We start from the raw sequence: 20,038 nt of genomic DNA on the forward strand, positions 1-20,038 counted from the left end.
GAATTTTTAGAGAGATATACTCATAATACTTCTCTGAAAATATTGATTCCATAGGGATAACATTGTAAGTTATAAACATAATTGTAATCATTGCAATTAGACACGTATGTCAGTCCTAATCTAATCTGGAAATTGGATCGGATTGAATAAGATGGTTTTTGGTGATTCCTGAGAAAATTAGTTTGGTCCCCATTACAAAAATTTGGATTTGAGAATAATTAGTTTGGTTCCCGGTTCCATATAAGGAACCCAATTGGCCAAGATATAATCAGAAGCAAACCGTAATTAGTAGTTATTTCTTTAATGTTGAGAAATTCCTACCAGTAGGGAATACTAGAAACTGAAAAAGAAAGAAGAAAAAATCACTAGTTCCAAGACTGGCTAGGAATTTGGATTGGATTGGTTAGTTTGACTCTAGGACTAGGTGGATCAATTTCCGGCTTCACAAAATGGAAACCGACCTTACTCGATTTTATTCTAGGTTCAAAGATGGAAATCGATCAAACTTGAAATCGATCACCCCTAATTAAGATAACTTTTGCTCATAGTCAATGCTAAATAACAACCCAGGAAATTCTACTCATGATTTGATTGGAGGAATAGCTACTCACGATCATAATTCTCAAAACAAGAGAAGGAATAACCATACCAAAAAAAAAAAAAAAAAACGTGCAACCATTTGCAAAGCAAAGAGGCCAAAAAAGCAGACCGTATTCCCAGGGGTTAATACCCTAAAAAACTCCAAACTAGTATATCCGTGACAAATTTACCCAAAATTATTTTTTTTACCATGAAAAACTCAAATTGGTATACCTATGATAAATTTACCCTAACTAATTATAAAAAAACCATAAACTGTTACATTTATGACAAATTTACCCCAAACTAATTTATTCGACCACAAAAAACCATAAACTGGTAAATTTGTGACAAATATATCATCTGATAAATTAGATTAATATCACAAAAAAATCACAAAAGTTTTAAACTGTAACAAATGGAACGTAAAATTATACAAGTCAACTGTCACGTGTTATTTAATTTAATAATTTGACAATAAAATTTAATCAAAACTAATAGAGGATAAATTTGTCACAAGTATACATTTTGGGTAAATTTGTCGAAGGTATATCAGTTTGGGGTTTTTGGTGGTCAAAAAAATAATTTTAAGTAAATTTATCACAAGTATATCAATTTAGAGTTTTTTAGGATATTAACCTTGAAACCAATCACTCCTAATTAAGATAACTTTTGCTCATAGTCAATGCTAAATAATAACCCGGGAAATTCTACTCATGATTTGACGGGAGGAATAGCTACTCACGATCATAATTCTCAAAACAAGAGAAGAAATAACCATACCCCGAAAAAAAAAAAAAAAAAAAACGTGCAACCATTTGCGAAGCAAAAAGGCCAAAAAAGCAGGGCGTATTCCCAGCGCCATCCTACTACGTCTACTGCATGTATCCGGACGGCCTCTTTCCATCTTTAATTTCTCAAGTAATTGCATATGAAACTGCTTACGCAAAGTGGCAGGTCTTTTCGTGGCGACGGAGAGGATAAATATTAAACAAAACCCCCCCGGAAGGAAGCGCCAGCAGCATAATCAAAAAAAGGATGGAAGTGGAACGGTCTTTGCTCTCTCTCTCTCTCTCTCTCTAATCTATATCTCTGCTTTTGGAAACGAAAACCGTGGGTTTTGCCTTCCAAAGCTGGGTGTGACCCCGCCCTCCCCAACTCCGCAAAACCATGGGCAGCGTTTCCTGTCAGCTCCCACCAGAAAACCTCCTCCTCCAAAACCAGTTGCCGCTGCTCGCTGTATGTACCACACGCCCATCCTGTCCCCGTCCACCATCGTCCCCCCATAAAACCCGTCCACCTCCCCACTGCTTCCTCCTCAGTTCCGCAAAAACCCTTCTTTGGGCCTTCCCTCCTTGATGCTGAACTGGGTTTTGAGTCAAAATGGGATCTTGCGCCCCGTGGGATGAGGCTTTGGAGGCTCCTGGTGCTGTGTTCCGGGGTTTCTTGAGGTTTCGCTGACTTGGGTATGTTCTTTTATCTGCTGGGCTGCGCTCTGTTTTTCGATAGCAAGGGGAGAATCCAAAAATAGTTTCTTTATTGGCAATCGAGAATAGGAGATTCGTTGGGAGCGAGGTGAAGATAGAATCTGGCTTTTTTGTGTTTTGTATTTTGTGTTTGATGGAACCCAATGGTTTAGGTGGCGGGATCTTTGGAGGCATTGGCCCCGGAATGCTAGGTCTAGAAATGTCTCTGCACCAGCAGCAGAACCCCCCACCGAATTCCCAAAACCCTCACTCCCTGCACCACCCGCAATTGGTGGCCTATGCCCACCATGAGGCTGACCACCACCACCCTCAGCCTCAGCCGGCGAAACCCGGGTATGCCTTTGCCGGCAAGTCCAAGCAGCAGCTGACCCTTAGCGACGATGACGAGGCCGGGTTCAATGGCGATGATGGTGCCGGGGACGGCAAGAGGAAGGCGTCTCCGTGGCAGAGGATGAAGTGGACCGACACCATGGTCAAGCTCCTTATAATGGCCGTGCTCTATATCGGCGACGAGGGGGGTCCGACAACCGAGTCTAGCGACCCCAAGAAGAAGCCCGGGAGCTTGCTTCAGAAGAAAGGGAAGTGGAAGTCGGTGTCGCGGGCTATGATGGAGAAAGGGTTCTATGTGTCGCCGCAGCAGTGCGAGGACAAGTTCAATGATTTGAATAAGAGGTATAAGCGGGTCAACGACATACTCGGGAAGGGGACGGCTTGCCGGGTGGTGGAGAACCAGAGCTTGTTGGAAGTGATGGATTTGTCGACGAAGATGAAGGAAGAAGTTAAGAAGCTGCTCAACTCGAAGCATTTGTTCTTTAGAGAGATGTGTGCTTACCATAATAGTTGCGGTCATGGTCCTGGGGGTAGTGGTGGCGCCGGCGGTGCCCACCACTCGCCCGAGGTGGCTGTGGAACCATCTCACATTCAGCAGCAGCAGCAGGTGCCGCAGCGAGGTTGCTTTCATGCTGCGGACTCTGCAGCGGGTGATCATTTGGGTAAAACAGAAACTGAGGCTTCAAAGATGTTAAAGGGAGGGAGCTGCGAAGAAGAATATGGTGACGATGAGGATGAAGATTCGGAAGACGAAGATGATGATGATAGTGATGATGAGGTGGGAGAAGGTGGTTCGAGGGGTCACAGCGGGCAGGGACATGAAGATGAACATGAACACAGCGAGAGGACATCATCGTTCAAAAGGCCGAGGAAATACCTATTCCCACCACCTACAATGTTCGTGCAGCAACTGAGCGGTGAGGCGACGGGCGTGATGCAAGATGGTAACAGGAGTCCGTGGGAGAAGAAGCAGTGGATGAAGGTGAAGCTGGTGCAGCTGGAGGAGCAGCAAGTGAGCTACCAGCTGCAGGCGTACGAGCTCGAGAAGCAGCGGCTGAAGTGGTTGAAGTTCAGCGGCAAGAAGGAAAGGGACATGGAGAGAGCCAAGCTCGAGAATGAGCGGAGGAGGCTCGAGAACGAGAGGATGGTGCTTCTTCTCCGCCAGAAGGAGCTCGAATTGCTCGATCTTCAACAGCAGCAGCAGCATTCATCCAACAAACGGAGCGAACCTTCCTCAATCACGGGATAATTTGTACATTTTATAAGATAGAGTAGACACAGAGAACTGGTTATTCTTCAGAATGTAGTTGTGATCTCAGTATTTCTGTATGAATTCAATTGGTTAGCTGTTTCCTTCAGAATCCTTTTCTTTTCGACCTTATTGCACACTCGGTTGCTTCACTTAGCATAGACATGTGACTTCCTCTGGTGCGGTCTCTTGCCAAAGTGATGTATGTCTTTAGGTGCAAATGCGCACACGCTCGGTCAAATTCAAGTCTTACCCGTCAAGAATCTCAAGATGATGTTGAGCATAGCTAATAGTTATCATTCTTTTTCTTGACAGCTATGTTCTGGCTTGATAAGACGAAAGCCGAAAATGGAAAAGAAGGACCGCGAAAAATGTATGCTTCTTTGTCGGCAAAACACGTTGGAGATTGAAATAGAACGATGTCTTTCTGTCAAAGAGTTGATGTTGTCGGTGTGTTCAGGTCACCAGCATTTGTTCTGAAATGGGCTGTCCAGCACGCTCCTTGTTTGAGTTTATAGCCTTGAATTCTGTTGTAACAGCTAAATTTGCAGCAGCAATTGCCGGTTTGTGCTTGTATGAGTCATTCTTGACAGATACAATGCCAAAGTTTGATAAAGATGGCAATAGCTTTGCAATTGCGGGTTCAATCGAGATACCAAGCTAACGGTTTTGTGCAGATGCAGTGCACGAGTAGAACTGCTGTTGTTGCCGTAGTCGCATCGTGCATGTTCATCGTATCTTCAGCTTGTTGCGATCCCCGACTGAAGCTTAGACATTGACAGTGATAGAGGCGGCAGTTGTTGCTGCTGGACGCGCGCATGGCCTTCCATTGCAATCTCCGCCTTAAGCTAAAACAAGTCATGCTTTGCCGAGTCAACCAGAATTTGATTCTATCTCGGCATTCAGGAGCAGCATTGGTCTTCTTTTCGCACGGTTTATGCTCTTTTAAGATGAGCGAAACCGTTGGTTCTTCTTCACCGACGACACCCTGGGATTTGCAAAGCGATATTCTGTGCTTATTTGAGAGTTTGAGCATTTCGTGGGAGGGAAGCACCAGTAAATGCAAGCACGCTGATGAGAATGTTCCAGCTCAAGTTGAATCTCTCTCCAGCAATTCAAGATGAGCTTTGTTACATGGATCTGCATGTCGAGTCCTCGGAGGAAGGAAATGGCCGGTCTAGTCATGCGCAGTGTATCCGACACTATGGTTATGAGCGTGTTAGAGCACCTCGCCGAGCCAGTGGAGCACATCAAGCGCCGCTCTACACGGCTTTGGCTGATCCCCAGGTTTCCTCGCGAAGCCCTTCACGGTTCCGTGGCTTCGAATGCTTATATCTCGATGGCGAGTGGGTGGGTGGGGAGGGCCTCTGCGGGGTGCCGACCGTCCTCCTGGCTTTGACGACGGGTCCAATGATGGAGGTGCCGCGGTGGTTCACGAGGTGATCGACCCGTGGTGATGCAGTAGTGTGGAAATTGTACAGACATGTTGTTGAATGGACGATAGGCAGTGGTGCTAGGGATGATGCAGTAAGTTTCGTTTTGGATGGCTAGTCGATCACCTTTGATGCTACCGGAGCATATCCACTGTCACACCTTTCATCGAAAACTGGAGGACCATCGAACCCTCTCAGAGGCCCAGCCCCCTCGCCTCGCCATTAGCATAAGCGTGCCGGGCCACGAAATGATCTGCACGAGGCAACTCGATAGCAACCCTCAACCATTGGGGGGTCAGCTTGGGGACATTAAATGCCATAATTTCGAAAAGGTACACTTAAGTCAAAACTTGGCACGGAGGGACATTAAATGCCATAATTTCGAAAAGGTACACTTAAGTGCCGGTTTCGAAGTAAAGTGGAACACTTAAGTGCCACTCTACTAAAATCCGATCAAATTGGCCACGTGACAACTTTCCGATGAGTTGAGTGCAAAACGGCGTCGTTTTTCTCGGCGACGTGACGACAAATTGCAAAAATAACGTCGTTTTGTGTTTGATGTGTAAATAATTAATATAAAATTAATTAAATTAAATTTAAACTTATTTTATTTAAAATATTCTAAAAATAAAAAACCTAAATCTTTTTTTTTTTTTTTTTTTAAATGCGGGAACCAAAGGGGCGGGCGAGGGTTGAGACCCGCCGGTCGGTCGGGGGTCGGTGACCCCGGCCCGACCCCCCCCCTCTATTGTCGGCCTTTCGGGCAATGGTGGGGAGGCGGAGGCGGCGAAGGCTTAGCCCTCAACCGCCCCCTTCGGCCCCCTTTTAAATTTTTTTAATTTTTTAGGTTTTTTAATATTCATTTTTTTCAAGTTTTTAGAATATTTTAAATAAAATTAAGTTTAAATTTAATTTAATTAATTTTTATATTAATTATTGACACATCAAACACAAAAATGACATCGTTTTTGCAATTTGTCGCTACATCAACAAACAAAATAGCGTCGTTTTGCACCCACCTCGTCGGAAAATTGCCATGTCGACAATTTGGCCGGAGTGACACTTAAGTGTTCCACTTTACTCTGAAACTGGCACTTAAGTGTACATTTTCGAAATTATGGCACTTAAGTGTCTATTCGTGCCAAATTTTAGTACTTAGGTTTTGTTCTTCGCCACCATCGGGTGACACTTAACTCGCTCCATTGCCAACTCAGGAGTGTAGCAACCAATTGCAAAGCTCACGTGTGCATTGTATCAATCCGTCTGTTAGCAAGAAATTCTGTTCATCCAATAGTAACTATGTTTATCTTATCGCGTCTGTGCTTTTATAAAGTGGTATTGTTAGAGATATGTTTTTCGGTAGAAAAAAATGAGGTCATAGAGAAACCATAATGCGGATTTTCATTCTAGTGACTTTACCATCAAAATCAATTACTTTGTGCATTCCTTTCCGAAACGGCCTTTGTTTGGGGGTGAGGTATGATCATAGGACAGATGTTTTCTTTGATTTTAATAACGGGTGATGATATATCTAGTCATTGATTTCTTGATTTCAATGTTTTTTTTTGGGTAAAGTTCTTGATTTCAATGTTGGTGAATCAATAATCGTAAAATACAAGTGCAGGATGCCTCTACGGCATTGTAGCCTAACCATTTGACTGGTTAGGTTCTTGATGCTAAGAATCGATATACACTAATTTATTATGAAAATCGTTGGCATCAGGCTTGAATCTCTTACTCTAGGCCATAAGAAACTTACCTTTTTCTTACTGCTTGTGGCTAGGACGATTTCAAAATGAATAATGACACGTATGATCTTTTGCAAACAAGATGCTCATCTCCTTCGTCATCGGACGATAATTAATAATGGTTGGATGAGTCACGAAATTATAAAGAATTTTGGATGAGTCAGTTGACTCGTGTAGTTATTTATGACTCGAGATTCTTGAACTTTTAATTTAATTAATGTGATATTTGAACTTTAATCAATATTTAATGTGTTCCTTGAAATTTTAGTAAATGTTCAATAATCCTTCAATTAATTTAAGATAAATGATAATGTAATTCATGGATCGAATTAAATATGTAAAAAAAAATTTAGGAATATTATTGAATAAATTAAAATTTTAAGAATTATATTAAATAAATTAAAAAGTCAAAGATCATATTTTACGATGTACCAAAATTAATGGACAATTTGCGGAACCAAAAAAAGTAATTTAATCTACATGGCCGTGGAAAAAAAAAAAAAAAGAAGGGAGAGAAGGAAAAAAAAAAAAAAACCGTAGTAACGGTCGTCGCCGTTAACGCCCACGACGCGCCCAGCCTATCCCTCGCTCTGTCCACACAACCCCGTTACGGGACGGAACTCCGCCCCCGGTGCCGTTACAGACGTCACGGCCTCTCCCCACCTTCCGTTAAAAAGCTTCACGAACTGACCTCACCGTCCCATTTTCCATCCCTAACGTCGTCTCCCTCCGCCGCGACCCCGCTGCTCCTAACCCTAACGTCCTCTCCGCTCCGCTTCCCGATGGCCTCCTGTGACGACGACTTCTCCCTCTTAGGCGACGACAGCCACCACCACCACCACCACCACCACCACCCCCACCAGCCGCCTCCTCCGCCGCCGCATCCCCACCCTCACCACCACCACCACCTCCTCATCCCCCGTCCTACGCGCCCCAGCAGCGGTACGCGCCCCCTCCCCCTCCCGCTCCTCCGAAATCCACCCCGATCCACGCGCCGCCGCCGCAGCAGCCGCCGCAGCCGCCGCCGAGCCCCAAGGCGACCGGCGCCGAGGTCCGCGAGGAGGGCGGCGACGACGACTACGGCGACGCGGCCTTCCACGACGTGAACCCGTTCTCCGCCGACGAGGGCTCGAACCCGTTCAACGCCGCCGGATCGGATCCGAGCAAGTCCCGCGCCGATGGGCGATCCGACAAGAGGAAGAGCCAGGACGAGCTCAGCGACGGGGGCACGCCGTATAACTACAAGAAGACGAAGGCTTCGGCTTCCTCCGCTTCCGCGGCCGCCGGCGGGGCGGCCGGCGGAGCTCCGGTGGAGGTGGGGAGTATAGGAAGGATCGGGAGGAGTGGAGCGACGCCGCGATCGCGTGCCTCCTGGAGGCGTACACGGAGAAGTTCACGCAGCTGAATCGGGGGAATCTGAGAGGGAGGGACTGGGAGGAGGTGGCGACGACCGTGAGCGAGCGATGCGATAAGCAGACGAAGAGCGTGGAGCAGTGCAAGAACAAGGTGGACAATTTGAAGAAAAGGTACAAGCTGGAGAGGCATAGGATGACCAATGGAGGCATATCGGTGAGCCACTGGCCGTGGTTTAAGAAATTGGAGGAGATCGTTGGTAATTCGTTGCCTGTGAAATCTCCGAGCGAGGACGACAAGGGAGGTGCTGCTTCTGCTACCTCTGTTAAGCAGTCCAAAAGGTGATTTCTCCTCTGATTGTTGTTCCTGATTTGAATCTCCAGAGGCTTGTAGAGATCTTTCATTATGCTTCGGTTGTTCTGTTCATAATTGCGTGGGAGACTGGAGACTTGTTGTGGGGAAATTGTGAATGCATTTTTCCGGGAATGGAGGGAATAGCTGTGGCAGGGAAGATCCGTTTGATTAGTTAGAGTTCTGCTGCTGGATCATGTCTGGATTTATCGTGGAGGGGCCATACTTTAGTTGTGCGTGCTTTCAGTCTCTGTGGATGTTTCCTTTGCTTGTCAGGAGTTGGACCAATCGTCGTCTCCTGTCTTTTGGACTCATTTAGTTGTCTTACTAAGGAAATGGTGCGCGTGTGATTGGGGAAGTTACGACATTAGCTGGTGGGAAGGACAAACTAGCATCTTGCTGGTCAGAGATTTATAGATTTTAGAAATGGGGAATGCGCAATACTTGATCCATCTCTTGTTGAAGTTATAGATAGTTCAGCAGATATCTAGATGTATCTAGGCCAATGTTTTATTCAGCATACTTTAGTTTCGTTGAAGAGTATTACTTGTTTGCAAAAATTAATGAAATCCAATAATACTCTTAATCTTCTAGCCAGTTGACTTTAATTATTTACAGTTCTGAGACCCTGAAGTGCCCAGCCAGCTGTATGGATATGTTCATTCTAATACATGCAGAAATTTTCATCCCTGTATGATATCTCTTTGTGGAGAGACCTGCACTTCTTTTACTGGGATGGGAATCCAAGAATTGGAATGTTAAGGAAAATGCACAGAAGTGCATTGGAGACTTGAGAAACTTTACACTATATTTGTCAATTTTACCAGAAGTATGGTGGAGTTTCAGTAGGCGTATATCTGAAATTGCAACTGAGTCTGTTGGCTTAGTCTGGCTGTTTTAACTACAAATTTTGGTATAGTTCGTCACTATAAGTATGATGGGCCAAGATCATTAGCTTTTGTATAGTTACAGTCAATTTTTCATGTTCATTTTGCCTTGGCTATGGTATAAATGGTTTGTCTGGAATCTACTCTATTGCGCATTGTGTGTTAATTGTCTGGCTGGCCACTTCTGGAACCTATATTTCACAAATCAAACTCCTGAGCTCTTTAATTGTGATATCAACAACAATGCATATGGAATAGAGCTTACTTCTCTTTGCGATACTGCTCTTCTTGTTTTATCCATAAATATTTTAAACGGAAAAACAATAGTTGGGGCCTATTTGGTAACCACCATGTTTTCTATTTTTCTGTTTTTTTGTTGCCCGGAATAGAAAAAGAACAGAAATATGTTTGGTAACATTAGCTAATTTTTCTATTCCCTGGAATAAAAAAGTATCCAAGAATAGATTTGGAACAAAAACAAGAAGTTAAAAAAGTCTTCTTCTTTGTTCTTGGGAACAGAAATGGGAAAAAATATTTTTGAACATGAATTGCTCATCGGAATAGAAATGTTACCAAACATACCCTTGATCTCTAAGTTTTCTAGAAATACTTCCATTGCTTTGTAGAATCACTATCCTCTTAAAGGTGTATAGAATAAATGCAAAATTCGATCACGCACTTGATAGCACTGTGTAATCTGCTACTTACGATGATACAATCAAAGCATAAGGTTCATTTTCTGACTAATCTCTTTCTGCCCACGAACTGTTTCATTTTAATGGTCTTTCTCTTGATTGTTGTGATAGACATGCAGTAGTAACAACCTGCCAGGGAAACCCGGTGAATAACATCAAATCCAAATCATTATCTAACCCCAGATGGCGGAGAGTTGTATTCAAGATTAGTGGTGCTGCACTTGCTGGTACTGGACAAAACAATATCGATCCAAAGGTTATCTTCAATTCTTTAATTTCTTTTTATTGCAGTGCTCTCATTCGGTAATCACTGGTGCTGGCCTTTCTGATCAAGTTTTTAGTATTATCGAAGTACTTTGGTTGAATAATGAATCAAAAGCCCAAAATGATCTTTTCTATTCCACTTGGTCATCAGGTGGCAATGTTAATCGCAAGAGAAGTCATGATGGCATGTCGTCTTGGTGTACAGGTACTTCTAGCTAGGTTTTATGTCTGGCCATGTCATGGCCAGATGCTTAATCAGATATTCAAACTTACATTCTTTTGTGATTCTCTAGGTGGCAATTGTTGTTGGAGGTCGCAATTTCTTTTGTGGCGACACATGGGTCACTGCTACAGGCTTAGATAGATGTACAGCATACCAGATTGGGTAATGTGGTGTTCTACTCTAGAACCTCTAAATAAATATTGGATGACTAGCCTCCTCAATTATTATGGCTATTCCTCATGACGAGTAAAGAAAACATACTTCCATGGGGCCCAGTGATAGCTAAAGTTGTTCACTGCAGTTTCAAAGATTCTATCTTTTTCATTTGTGCTGCAGTTTCAAGGTTCTATCAATATATACCCAATATTCTGCTTTTGATAATTCATAGTGTCCTAAAATGATGGCATAGAATGTTCGTTGACTGAATATCTGATTCTTTTGAAAATTCATGACAGACTACATTCTTTGCCCATGATTTTTTTTTTTTTCTTGCTGGAATTAAAAATTATATTCTTAAACTCTCCTTCCCATATGAGTAACTAGCCAGAGAGGGGAGGTCTAATACATGATTGGTGCAATGATCCATCATGATTAACCCCTCCAGAAAAGTAAAAAATGCATTATATGATTTTGGAATAGAAAGGACCATACAATTTTTTCAGTAAACTTTACCAAAATTTTCTTTTAAATATTATAGTGGGTGCAGCATTTTCAAAAAATAGTTGGTATATGACAATCATATTGTAAGCTCATTTCTGTTGGTGATTGTGTCAAAGATTGATGATCAATTGTCTTTTCAATAACAGAATCTGCCACATGTGCAGTTGTTTCATTCGTTTATTGTTTTTGGTGCTTTTGCATGGATATATTTTTAACTATCCTTTATTTATTTGTTCCAGTATGATGGCAACTGTGATGAACTCTGTACTTCTCCAGTCAGCACTAGAGAAGATGGGTGTTCAGACGCGTGTGCAATCTGCATTTCCAATGCAAGAGGTTGCTGAACCATACAGCAGGCAGCGAGCAATTCGTCATTTAGAGAAAGGCCGAGTTGTAATATTTGGCGGTATTGGAGCTGGCACTGGGAATCCTCTCTTTTCTACAGACACTGCTGCGGCTCTTCGAGCTTCCGAGAGTACGGTTCTGCAGCATGCCTAAACTTCCACTTTAAAATTCTGTACTGCTTGTATAGTCTCAATTCTAATACCTGTCCTTCCCTCCTCTACACCTGACACATGCGCATTGGTTACACTTTCATGTGCATTGCCTGCCATGAGATTGAAGCTGAGTGTTCTCTTCATCATATGGCTGGTACATCAGATTGAGGCACTTAATTCATGTCATAATTGTTTGTTTGCATGATGTTTTCAAGATTTGGTCTGAGATTGAAATTATTCTTTTATCTCAGTCCATGCTGAAGCTCTCCTTAAAGGTACTAACGTGGATGGTGTTTATGATTGCAACTCCCAAGACAACAATGTTACTTTCGACCATATCACCTATAGGGATATGGGTGCACGTGGAGCCACATCCATAGACATGATGGCATTGACATTCTGTGAAGATAACGGGATTCCTGGTTAGTAGTTGTTTTATAATTGCGATACTTCTAGGACTATGTTGTGTAAGGACAGAGTTTGGGAAATTTCAAGATTGACTGTTGATACGCTTGTTACTCATGATTTTGACATTTTTTAGCCTTATCATCTGTGTTTAATTAATTTTATATTTATTCTTGGGCTTGCAAATTTTCTTTCTTTTCCCTGCGAAAGATTGCATGAACAGCGGGAGCAATCACCTTTTCATTGTTGTGCAGTTGTGGTGTTTAATCTTCTTGAGGCTGGGAACATTTCAAGAGCCTTATGTGGTGATCAAGTTGGTACCCTGATTGACCAGGCTGGCAGGATAAGCTAATAGAATAACTATATGCGGGTTCGAAGCATTATTAGGTCTTCTATCCCGAAATTTACTTAGAACTTGTTCCTAAGTTAATCTTTCATAGAACTGTCGGCACTTAAGTTCTGCTGCTAAGTGATCGACCAACCAGTTCTCTCCTCTAATTGAAGCGAGAAAGTGGAGAAGGAAGTCCATATCAGTTCCGCGTGGATGCTGGACACCAACCATGTAGAGTGACTTTCATCCTCTTGAAACTGCATCACTACATAGCAAGGTCTGGCTAATTGTGTCATTGATCTGCATCACCATAAGGTGCCGTCTTTTACTGTAAACTAGTGTATGTAATTTTACTAACCGAAGGCATTAGTAGGAAGGTGTTGTGGTCAGGACAGTTGATGAAGTGGAGAGTGTGCTTATAGTTTAAGGTAGGAAAATTACTTAGAGAGTGATTGTAATGACATCTTGAGATCAATGACAGATATATGCACATTTTCCCTATAATGTGACTCAGATGCTTTTATTCATTTTGTACTTGGGCTATTGTTCACTGAATTTAGAAAAGGCTGATGAATTGACAGAAGGCAATTTGGATGCTTGTTGCACGGGTGATGATCCTTCTTTATATCATAGACAGATGCATAATATTTTACCCGATGAAGTTTGATCTTGGCGGCGTGCATGGTAAAGTTGCTTTCATGCATCTTTCTTTCCAGCAGGCAGACTCCAGAAAGTTGGTTGTGGCTCAGAGAGAGCACTCTGTCGAAGATCTTAGAATTTGTGTTTGAGATGGCAGTTCAAGCAGAGTAGTATTTGCATGTTATTGGAGTCTGTTTATCTGTTGATTTAGGGGGTAAAGGAAAAGTTGAGGAGGCATGTTTGTTCCACCAACATGACGCATTCAGCCTTTAAGCGAAAGTATCATGTAAAACTTAGTATGGAAACATTGATCCTTTTTTCTTTATTCGAGACAAGAAGATTGATCCTGGCTGTTTCGCTCTGGTTCCTGCGTTGTTTATGTTACTTTCTTCATCCAGTGCTGGTCATGCATGTCCGCCTTGACTCGCCTCTTATTTTTTTTTGGCTGCTTCAGATGCTAGACGGAGTTTACTTGAAAGTTAGGCTCAGATTAAGCCAAGCCGAGGTTTGGTCTTCGAAGAGCGTTGGAATTTCTTTGATGGCCAAACGGTGAGTACAGTTCTTTCAGATTGTTGCTTGCTCAGTAACAGTAGGATGATGTAGAAATCTATATGTCTCTTTGTGCATGTACGTCTAAGTTCATCGATTTAGCGATGTACCAATCCATGCGTTACTACTCTTCTCGCCTCGACAACATTTGCTAATGCTTGACTCTTACATGATTGAGGTAGCTTGGGAGTAGGTCTGTCAAATAAGAGGGGAGGGTCGGGTCGGGTAGAAAATGGTTCAATCCAAATTGATCATTTTTATACCTGATCCGACCAATTGTCTATTTTTTTAGTAATTTTTTTTCTTAAATTGAAGAATAGGCGGCTTCATAAATTGGCTTATCGAGTTAGTGAGGGGCTTCACGAAATGGCATATCGAGTTAGTGAGGAAGCTTCAGGTTGAGTTATGGATTGAGACATGAAAATGGTGGTGAAGGTTCAGCTCAGATCATCCGTAAATCATGAAATAGGTTAGGGCTTGAGTTTTGTATTAAATATAAACTGGTTTCGGGCCGTTCATAAATCATGAAATGGGCTCTGGCTTTTAGTTATGTCTTGATCAGTCACACTCAAGTTTGATACATAATTTCAGTAGTATGTTTAATAGGTGTATATTTTGTCACTAACATACGGTTCTTTATTTTGTAAACCATGAAAAACCCTGAGTTTTACTGAGGTGTTACATGTGATAACGATGAGCAAAATCAACTTTACTATCCTGTTACCAGCGATAAAGATGAGCAAAATCATAAATTTAGGTCAGGAATCGGAGAGATAAGGATGAGTAAGTTCAGAAAATCTAGCGGTTTGGGAAAGTCAATGTACGTGGGCCAAAGGAGGAATAGCAATAGGAGCCCAGGATGGTGATCTCACAAATTTTTCTGTCTTCCTCCTCTATCACTTCCCTTCATACTCTCTCTCTCTCTCTCTCTCTCTCTCAGTGCAGTACCCATCAGTTAGTAGCGAAAAGAGAGATAGAACTTCATTCAACCAATCATAAAAAGCAGAATTCAATTCTTTTCTTCAAAAAGCAAGATCTTCACATGGTTAGTAATCAAATGTTGGCACGATAACAATGGAATCCGTCGAGGAAGGAGGCGCTGTTGCCGTCGCAGAGGAGATAGGATTTCATTAGGAGGTGCGTGAGGCTGGTGAACGAGCAAAGAACGAGGTTCTACATCGAAAGCAAGATCTTCACATGACTTGCAATCACATGCCGGCAACGAAAATATTACTTCTGCAACAAGTGGAAGCCGTCGATGAAGGAGACGCCGAGGCGCCGTCACCGACTCGCCATTGCAGAGGAGATGTGATTTCACTAGGAGGTGTGCGAGGTTGGCGAACGAGCAAAGAGCGAGATCGTGAGGCATTGAGTCGCCATGCTCCTTTGCTGGTGCAACTATGAGGGTCAATAAATTTGTTCCCGGGTGACGAGATCATGACAATTCATTTTTTGGGTTTGTCTAATGAGCTGAGCTTTTAATAGAAATTAAGTTAAATGGGTTTTAAATGGATTCATAACATACCAAATTAAACCAATTTACATTTTAATTTAAGAATCTATTATGGTCGGCTAGCGCAATTTGGGGTAACTCATTTATAATCCATTTCAACAAGGCTATGAGCTCATCATGCCGATTATCACAATTTTACTGGATTAAAAATTGTACAACCACTTTTCACAGCCAAAACTATTGCCGAAACTACTACGAGAAAGTTATATCAAATAAGTCATTATGATTCATTAGAAACCCTAAAATGACAACCAAACCCTTTAGCCTTTGGAGTAGAATTTCTACTCACCCTCTCCTCTATATTCTCTTCTCCGTTTCAATCACATTTGTTAAAATATGTCTCGAGTTTGAGTTTAATGTGAAATTCCAAATAATTTCGAATTGGATATGTTGCGGACGTTAGAAATTGAGCAAAGAAGATCCGAAAATCAACTTCCCAAAGTTTGAATCTGCATTGGAGAGTTTAGCCACTGAAATAGGAAATTCCAACTTTCACTTGGATTTGGATTTTGTTTAAAATATATAGAGATATATTTTGATTAAAATAAGCAAGTTAGGAAACAGAATCCTATGAGAAGTTGGCAAAAGAATAAGAGTCTTGTTGCCATGAATGGAAGAGAGTTGATCATGAAGAAGTGTTCTTGAAGCGCCATCTCGTTGTCGAGTGCTTAGGAGAGATTTTCTTTATCATGAATTACATCCAAAAAGATTTAGTATTCAAGCTAATTAAATCTTGTGGTAAGATTTGCGTGTAATTCTCTTGTGAGATTGAGAGATTATTTATTGAGGAATTTCGGGGCTAAATACTGCGTGTGTTATTGGGTGTAATTGGGGCTTGGAAGTGTTTGAGTGACTTGAGTGTGTAATCTTCTTGTATTGTTTGATTTATAGTGAAATTCGCTGCCGCTCTCTTCGTGGACGTAGGTCTTTACGACTGAACCACGTAAATCCGGTATTCGATTTATTTTCTTTTTCTGTCTATATTATTGTTTGATCGCTCGTCTTTTCGCAACAACATCAACTAAAACTCCTGGCACAATGAATTTCGCCGCACCAGCCAATTCCTATTTGATCGGGGAATCGATCATACCCACTAGAAGGGCTCGCCCACATTGTGATGCCGATCGATGAGACCGTCGTTGTTGTGATTAGACCGTCTGTTTTCGAATCGAGATGCTCCGTTCATAGAGTCGTGGGATCTTTTCTTGGCCAAGTCACGGGACAAGATGTGAAGGGCCGATCGCTCGACCCACACTCTAAACTGGGACAAGAAAGGGACCCATGGTAAAAACGTTCACACGAGAGCTCGATCCACGCACGAATATGCCTTTCCATTCCGTTGTACTAGACAAGCACGGTAGTGCTGATTTTGTCATCATAGACGAGGATCTCCGCTAAGTTCTCGCCGAATCATTTGTCCATCTAATTGCAACAGAAGCAAGAGGCTCACCACCATATGAAAGGGAAAAGTAAAAAGTCATAAACGTATTGTATTGATAGTAATTCAGTTTTAGACCTTTCAATTTGACCAATTTAATTCTAAACCTTTTTGTATTGATACCGATTATGAGTGAGCAGTTCTAGGTTTCGTACAGGTTTGATCTAGAACCTAGAACCTATTCATTAGAATATATTCTTCATTTTTTGGAACTTGGAACTTACCCTGCATGTTTCAGAATTCAAAACCTATCCTATTACAAGTTTTAAAGTCTACTTAGGTTCCACCTATATTATTATTTGAATGATTACAATTAATTAACCATAAAATTTACTATGTGAGTTTCGCTATACGAATTTTTAGTAAATTGAAGAAGTAAGGTTTCTTTGTAGCGTAGCTTCTTTTAACAGGTACTTAAGAAAATTGTAGCAATAAGACGCCAGCTTGGATGACAAGGAAGTCTGCTTCTTTTCTTGCCATCTCTAGCTCAAACTTTCTTTGGTTCTCAAGGACCGGTCAGAGTGGTGAAAGCTGATTTGGACACCATCGGACCGTTATATGAGAGAAAACAATGTAATTGCATGTTATATATTGGTATATGAGTACTAGAAAATGAAGTTGTAAAAAGGGCATGCGAGGGGACGTACCCCTCAAAACCAGGCATGGATGAAGATGTCATCATTTTATGGAAGTCTCACTCGTGCACGTGTCTTAGGAAAGCCGAGCAATACCACACGACAAAGGCACAGGACAAGAAAATTATAATTCTCAAGTCATATGCATAAAAAACTTTCATACCAGAGCAATCAAATTGGTGTTCTTTAAGAACGTCGTCACATGTGATAGTTCTACCACCATTGATTTATCAACTTTTTATTTCATCTGTGAGTTCCACCGTCATGGTCACTGTTCACTTTCAAACTATAACCATCGATCGTGATATTCTCTAAGAAGATTGATGTCTTTGGTCCGTTGCCCTAGTTTATAGTAGCGTACCGAAGTATGTGAAAAGAGGAAACTATTAGAGGACATGACTGGATAGGTCCACCCTCCTAATTCGTTAAATAGGCACTAAATCGAATGTCCAACTCTTGCAAACCCTCAGCTTCTCATCCCTCCTCAACGCCGCTGCCACCATCGTCCCGGAAGCTTTTACTTCCATGGCGTCGCCAATAGCGCAAGCCAAATGCGACGTCGGCAACATTGTGAAGATCAAGAAAATGGCTTCCATGTGGCGGAAGCACAATAGAGCCGGCGGCAGAAGGAATCCACCCTCTGACGTCCCTCCGGGCCACCTGGCTGTTCTCGTTGGGATATTTCGCCGGAGATATGTAATCAAGGTAGAGCAACTGAACCACCCCATTTTGCATCAGCTCCTGGACCAGGCGTACGAGGAGTGCAGCCATCAGAGGGATGGGCCATTAGCTTTGCCTTGCGACGAGTCTCTCTTCCGAGAAGTGGTGTGCTCGATAGAACGCAGCACGATTACAGATCCTTCCTCGTGCCGTGTCGAAGAGCGGAGGGACTTGGCCCCGCTTGTGTCTGGATCTATGAGAAGTTCGGCGTGCTAGACAAAGTGAGCATATCCGTTAGTCCGTGTGCCGCTTCGTTATCACAGTTTATAAGTTTATAGTTACCAGCATCACCAGCTTGTCAGATGTGGTAATGATGAGAAAGCCACCGATGAGATGTTTTCGTCTCCACTATAGGTGTCGGGTACTTCCACCTTGTGATAGCTTATAATGTCTTGGTTGAGATATGATGCATTTCAACCCCACGCATGCTGTAGATCAATGTAAATGAAGAAAATCCTTTATTGTCCATCTCTTTTACACGCTACTAGTGATGGCTTGAGGGGATCCACCATACGAACCGAGGGCAACCATAACGGTTCGCGGCCTTGTCTTGTGGACAGCCTAAAATCACCGAGCTTCGCCTGCTCGGCATTGTGCCACCTACGACATGTTCTACACTTTCTTGACCTTTCGCTATGTTAATATTTTACATTGCAACCCACCGGTGGACAGTTAAGTTGGTTTGGCTTTGGACACTTCGTCACAAAGATCTCAAAATCGAAACTTCGTAACTGCTAACGCGTTTTAAGTGGGGGACCATGGTAATGGGGTCCTGTGTTAATCTCTCCCAAAGTATAGGGGTCTGGTCTTTTGGTGCCTGGGAAGCCCATGGTGGAGTCCTCAGTTACAAAAAGAAATATATATATATATATATATATAAATATATATATATATATATATATATATTATGCAGCGTATGACATGATCAAAGAATTATGGGGGCAAAAAAAAAAGATGCGGCACAGCATGCGCATGCACATAAACAGATCGATACACCTTGTTATAAAAGTTTTTGTTAGTCTGCTGTTCTGAAAAATGGAGAAAGAAATATAAGAACAGACTAAAAGAGGCAGCTTTAAGCTGTTGGTAATAAATAACACTTCCAAATTTTCATCCTGTAGTATAGAGTATTTGGTCGAAACATCAGGCGACAATTTAACTCTCATTAACAATGAATGAATTGAGAAAGGGGTACTACTTGCCCAACTATAAAGTAACTCATTTTCATCTTGTACTTCAGAGCTTTTCCTTAAATTGGTAAGTTAGTGAGGAAGCTTGGGGGCTAAGTTATGGACTTGGGCATGAAAGTGGTGGTGAAAGTTTGGCCCAGGTCATCTATAAATCATGAAACAGGGGCCATCCATAAATCATGAAATAGGTTTTGGCTTTTAATTGGGTCTTAATCAATTGCATTCAAGTTCGAGACATTAATTTCAGCAATTTGTTCAATAGGCATATATCTTCACCAATGTACGATTCTTCATTTTGCAAACAATGAAAACCACGAGTTCTATTGACTTGTTACATGCAACAACAATGAGCAAAATCAATCTTACTGTCTTTCTACATGTGATAGGATGAGCAGAAATCATTGTAACTGTAAATTTAGGTAGGAATCGGAGATATAATGACTAGAGCCATCAAATATGTGGGTCGCATTGGGTTAGGTCTAGTTGGATCGAGTCAAAAATGGTCTAACTCAATTAATTCGTTTTCACTCATTTTCATGCAATGTAAATTTGATGATCCATACTCGACCCAACTCATATTACTGAAACATACTAATATTTAACTCAATTTAGGTTAATCCACTCCCACTCATTTAATTCACTTTAAGCTCTTCACACAATCAAATTTAAAAAGTAAATAAACAATAAAAAATTAGTAAATAAAATAAAAAAGTGAAAATCCTTTAAATTGAAATACTTTTGAAGAATTCTTGATAAGAAAAAGTTTGATAAGCTAATGATTGACATAAATATAATATTTGCTTATATGTGAAAAACCATTTTCATATTGCATGATGCAATAAAAAAAAAAATGGTATTGCTA

General features: G+C 41.8%; 3 protein-coding genes across 4 annotated transcripts; all 3 read left to right on the top strand.

The window, feature by feature from the left end:
* Window positions 1-1,622: 1,622 nt before the first annotated feature.
* LOC104456045 lies at window positions 1,623-3,770 on the top strand. 2 transcript variants are annotated; one of them, XM_039303121.1, is made up of 2 exons: window positions 1,624-2,045; window positions 2,219-3,770. In XM_039303121.1, the coding sequence occupies exon 2, from the start codon at window positions 2,251-2,253 to the stop codon at window positions 3,643-3,645; it is 1,395 nt and encodes a 464-aa protein (XP_039159055.1). In that variant the 5' UTR covers window positions 1,624-2,045; window positions 2,219-2,250; the 3' UTR covers window positions 3,646-3,770. The 2 variants fall into 2 exon arrangements, with proteins under 2 accessions (XP_039159052.1, XP_039159055.1); XM_039303118.1 differs by having other exon boundaries at window positions 1,623-3,770.
* Window positions 3,771-7,625: 3,855 nt separating this feature from the next.
* On the top strand, window positions 7,626-13,019 carry LOC104456035 (the record flags this gene model as incomplete). The annotated part of the gene is made up of 8 exons (XM_039318240.1): window positions 7,626-8,105; window positions 8,150-8,520; window positions 10,224-10,368; window positions 10,528-10,581; window positions 10,670-10,761; window positions 11,499-11,734; window positions 12,008-12,178; window positions 12,416-13,019. Coding segments are annotated over 8 exons (1,647 nt in total), but the record flags the coding sequence as incomplete, so codon positions are not given.
* A 4,772-nt stretch (window positions 13,020-17,791) lies between these two features.
* LOC104456027 (auxin-responsive protein SAUR50) lies at window positions 17,792-18,202 on the top strand. Its single transcript, XM_010070738.2, has one exon. The coding sequence runs from the start codon at window positions 17,792-17,794 to the stop codon at window positions 18,200-18,202; it is 411 nt and encodes a 136-aa protein (XP_010069040.2).
* The last annotated feature ends 1,836 nt before the right edge of the window (window positions 18,203-20,038 follow it).

Source organism: Eucalyptus grandis, chromosome 1, assembly GCF_016545825.1.
Source record: "Eucalyptus grandis isolate ANBG69807.140 chromosome 1, ASM1654582v1, whole genome shotgun sequence".
NCBI lineage: Eukaryota > Viridiplantae > Streptophyta > Magnoliopsida > Myrtales > Myrtaceae > Eucalyptus > Eucalyptus grandis.

Coding starts and splice junctions, on each gene's coding strand:
- LOC104456045 (XM_039303118.1), top strand. CDS start 2,200: ATGGAACCCAATGGTTTAGGTGGCGGGATCTTTGGAGGCATTGGCCCC.
- LOC104456027 (XM_010070738.2), top strand. CDS start 17,792: ATGGCGTCGCCAATAGCGCAAGCCAAATGCGACGTCGGCAACATTGTG.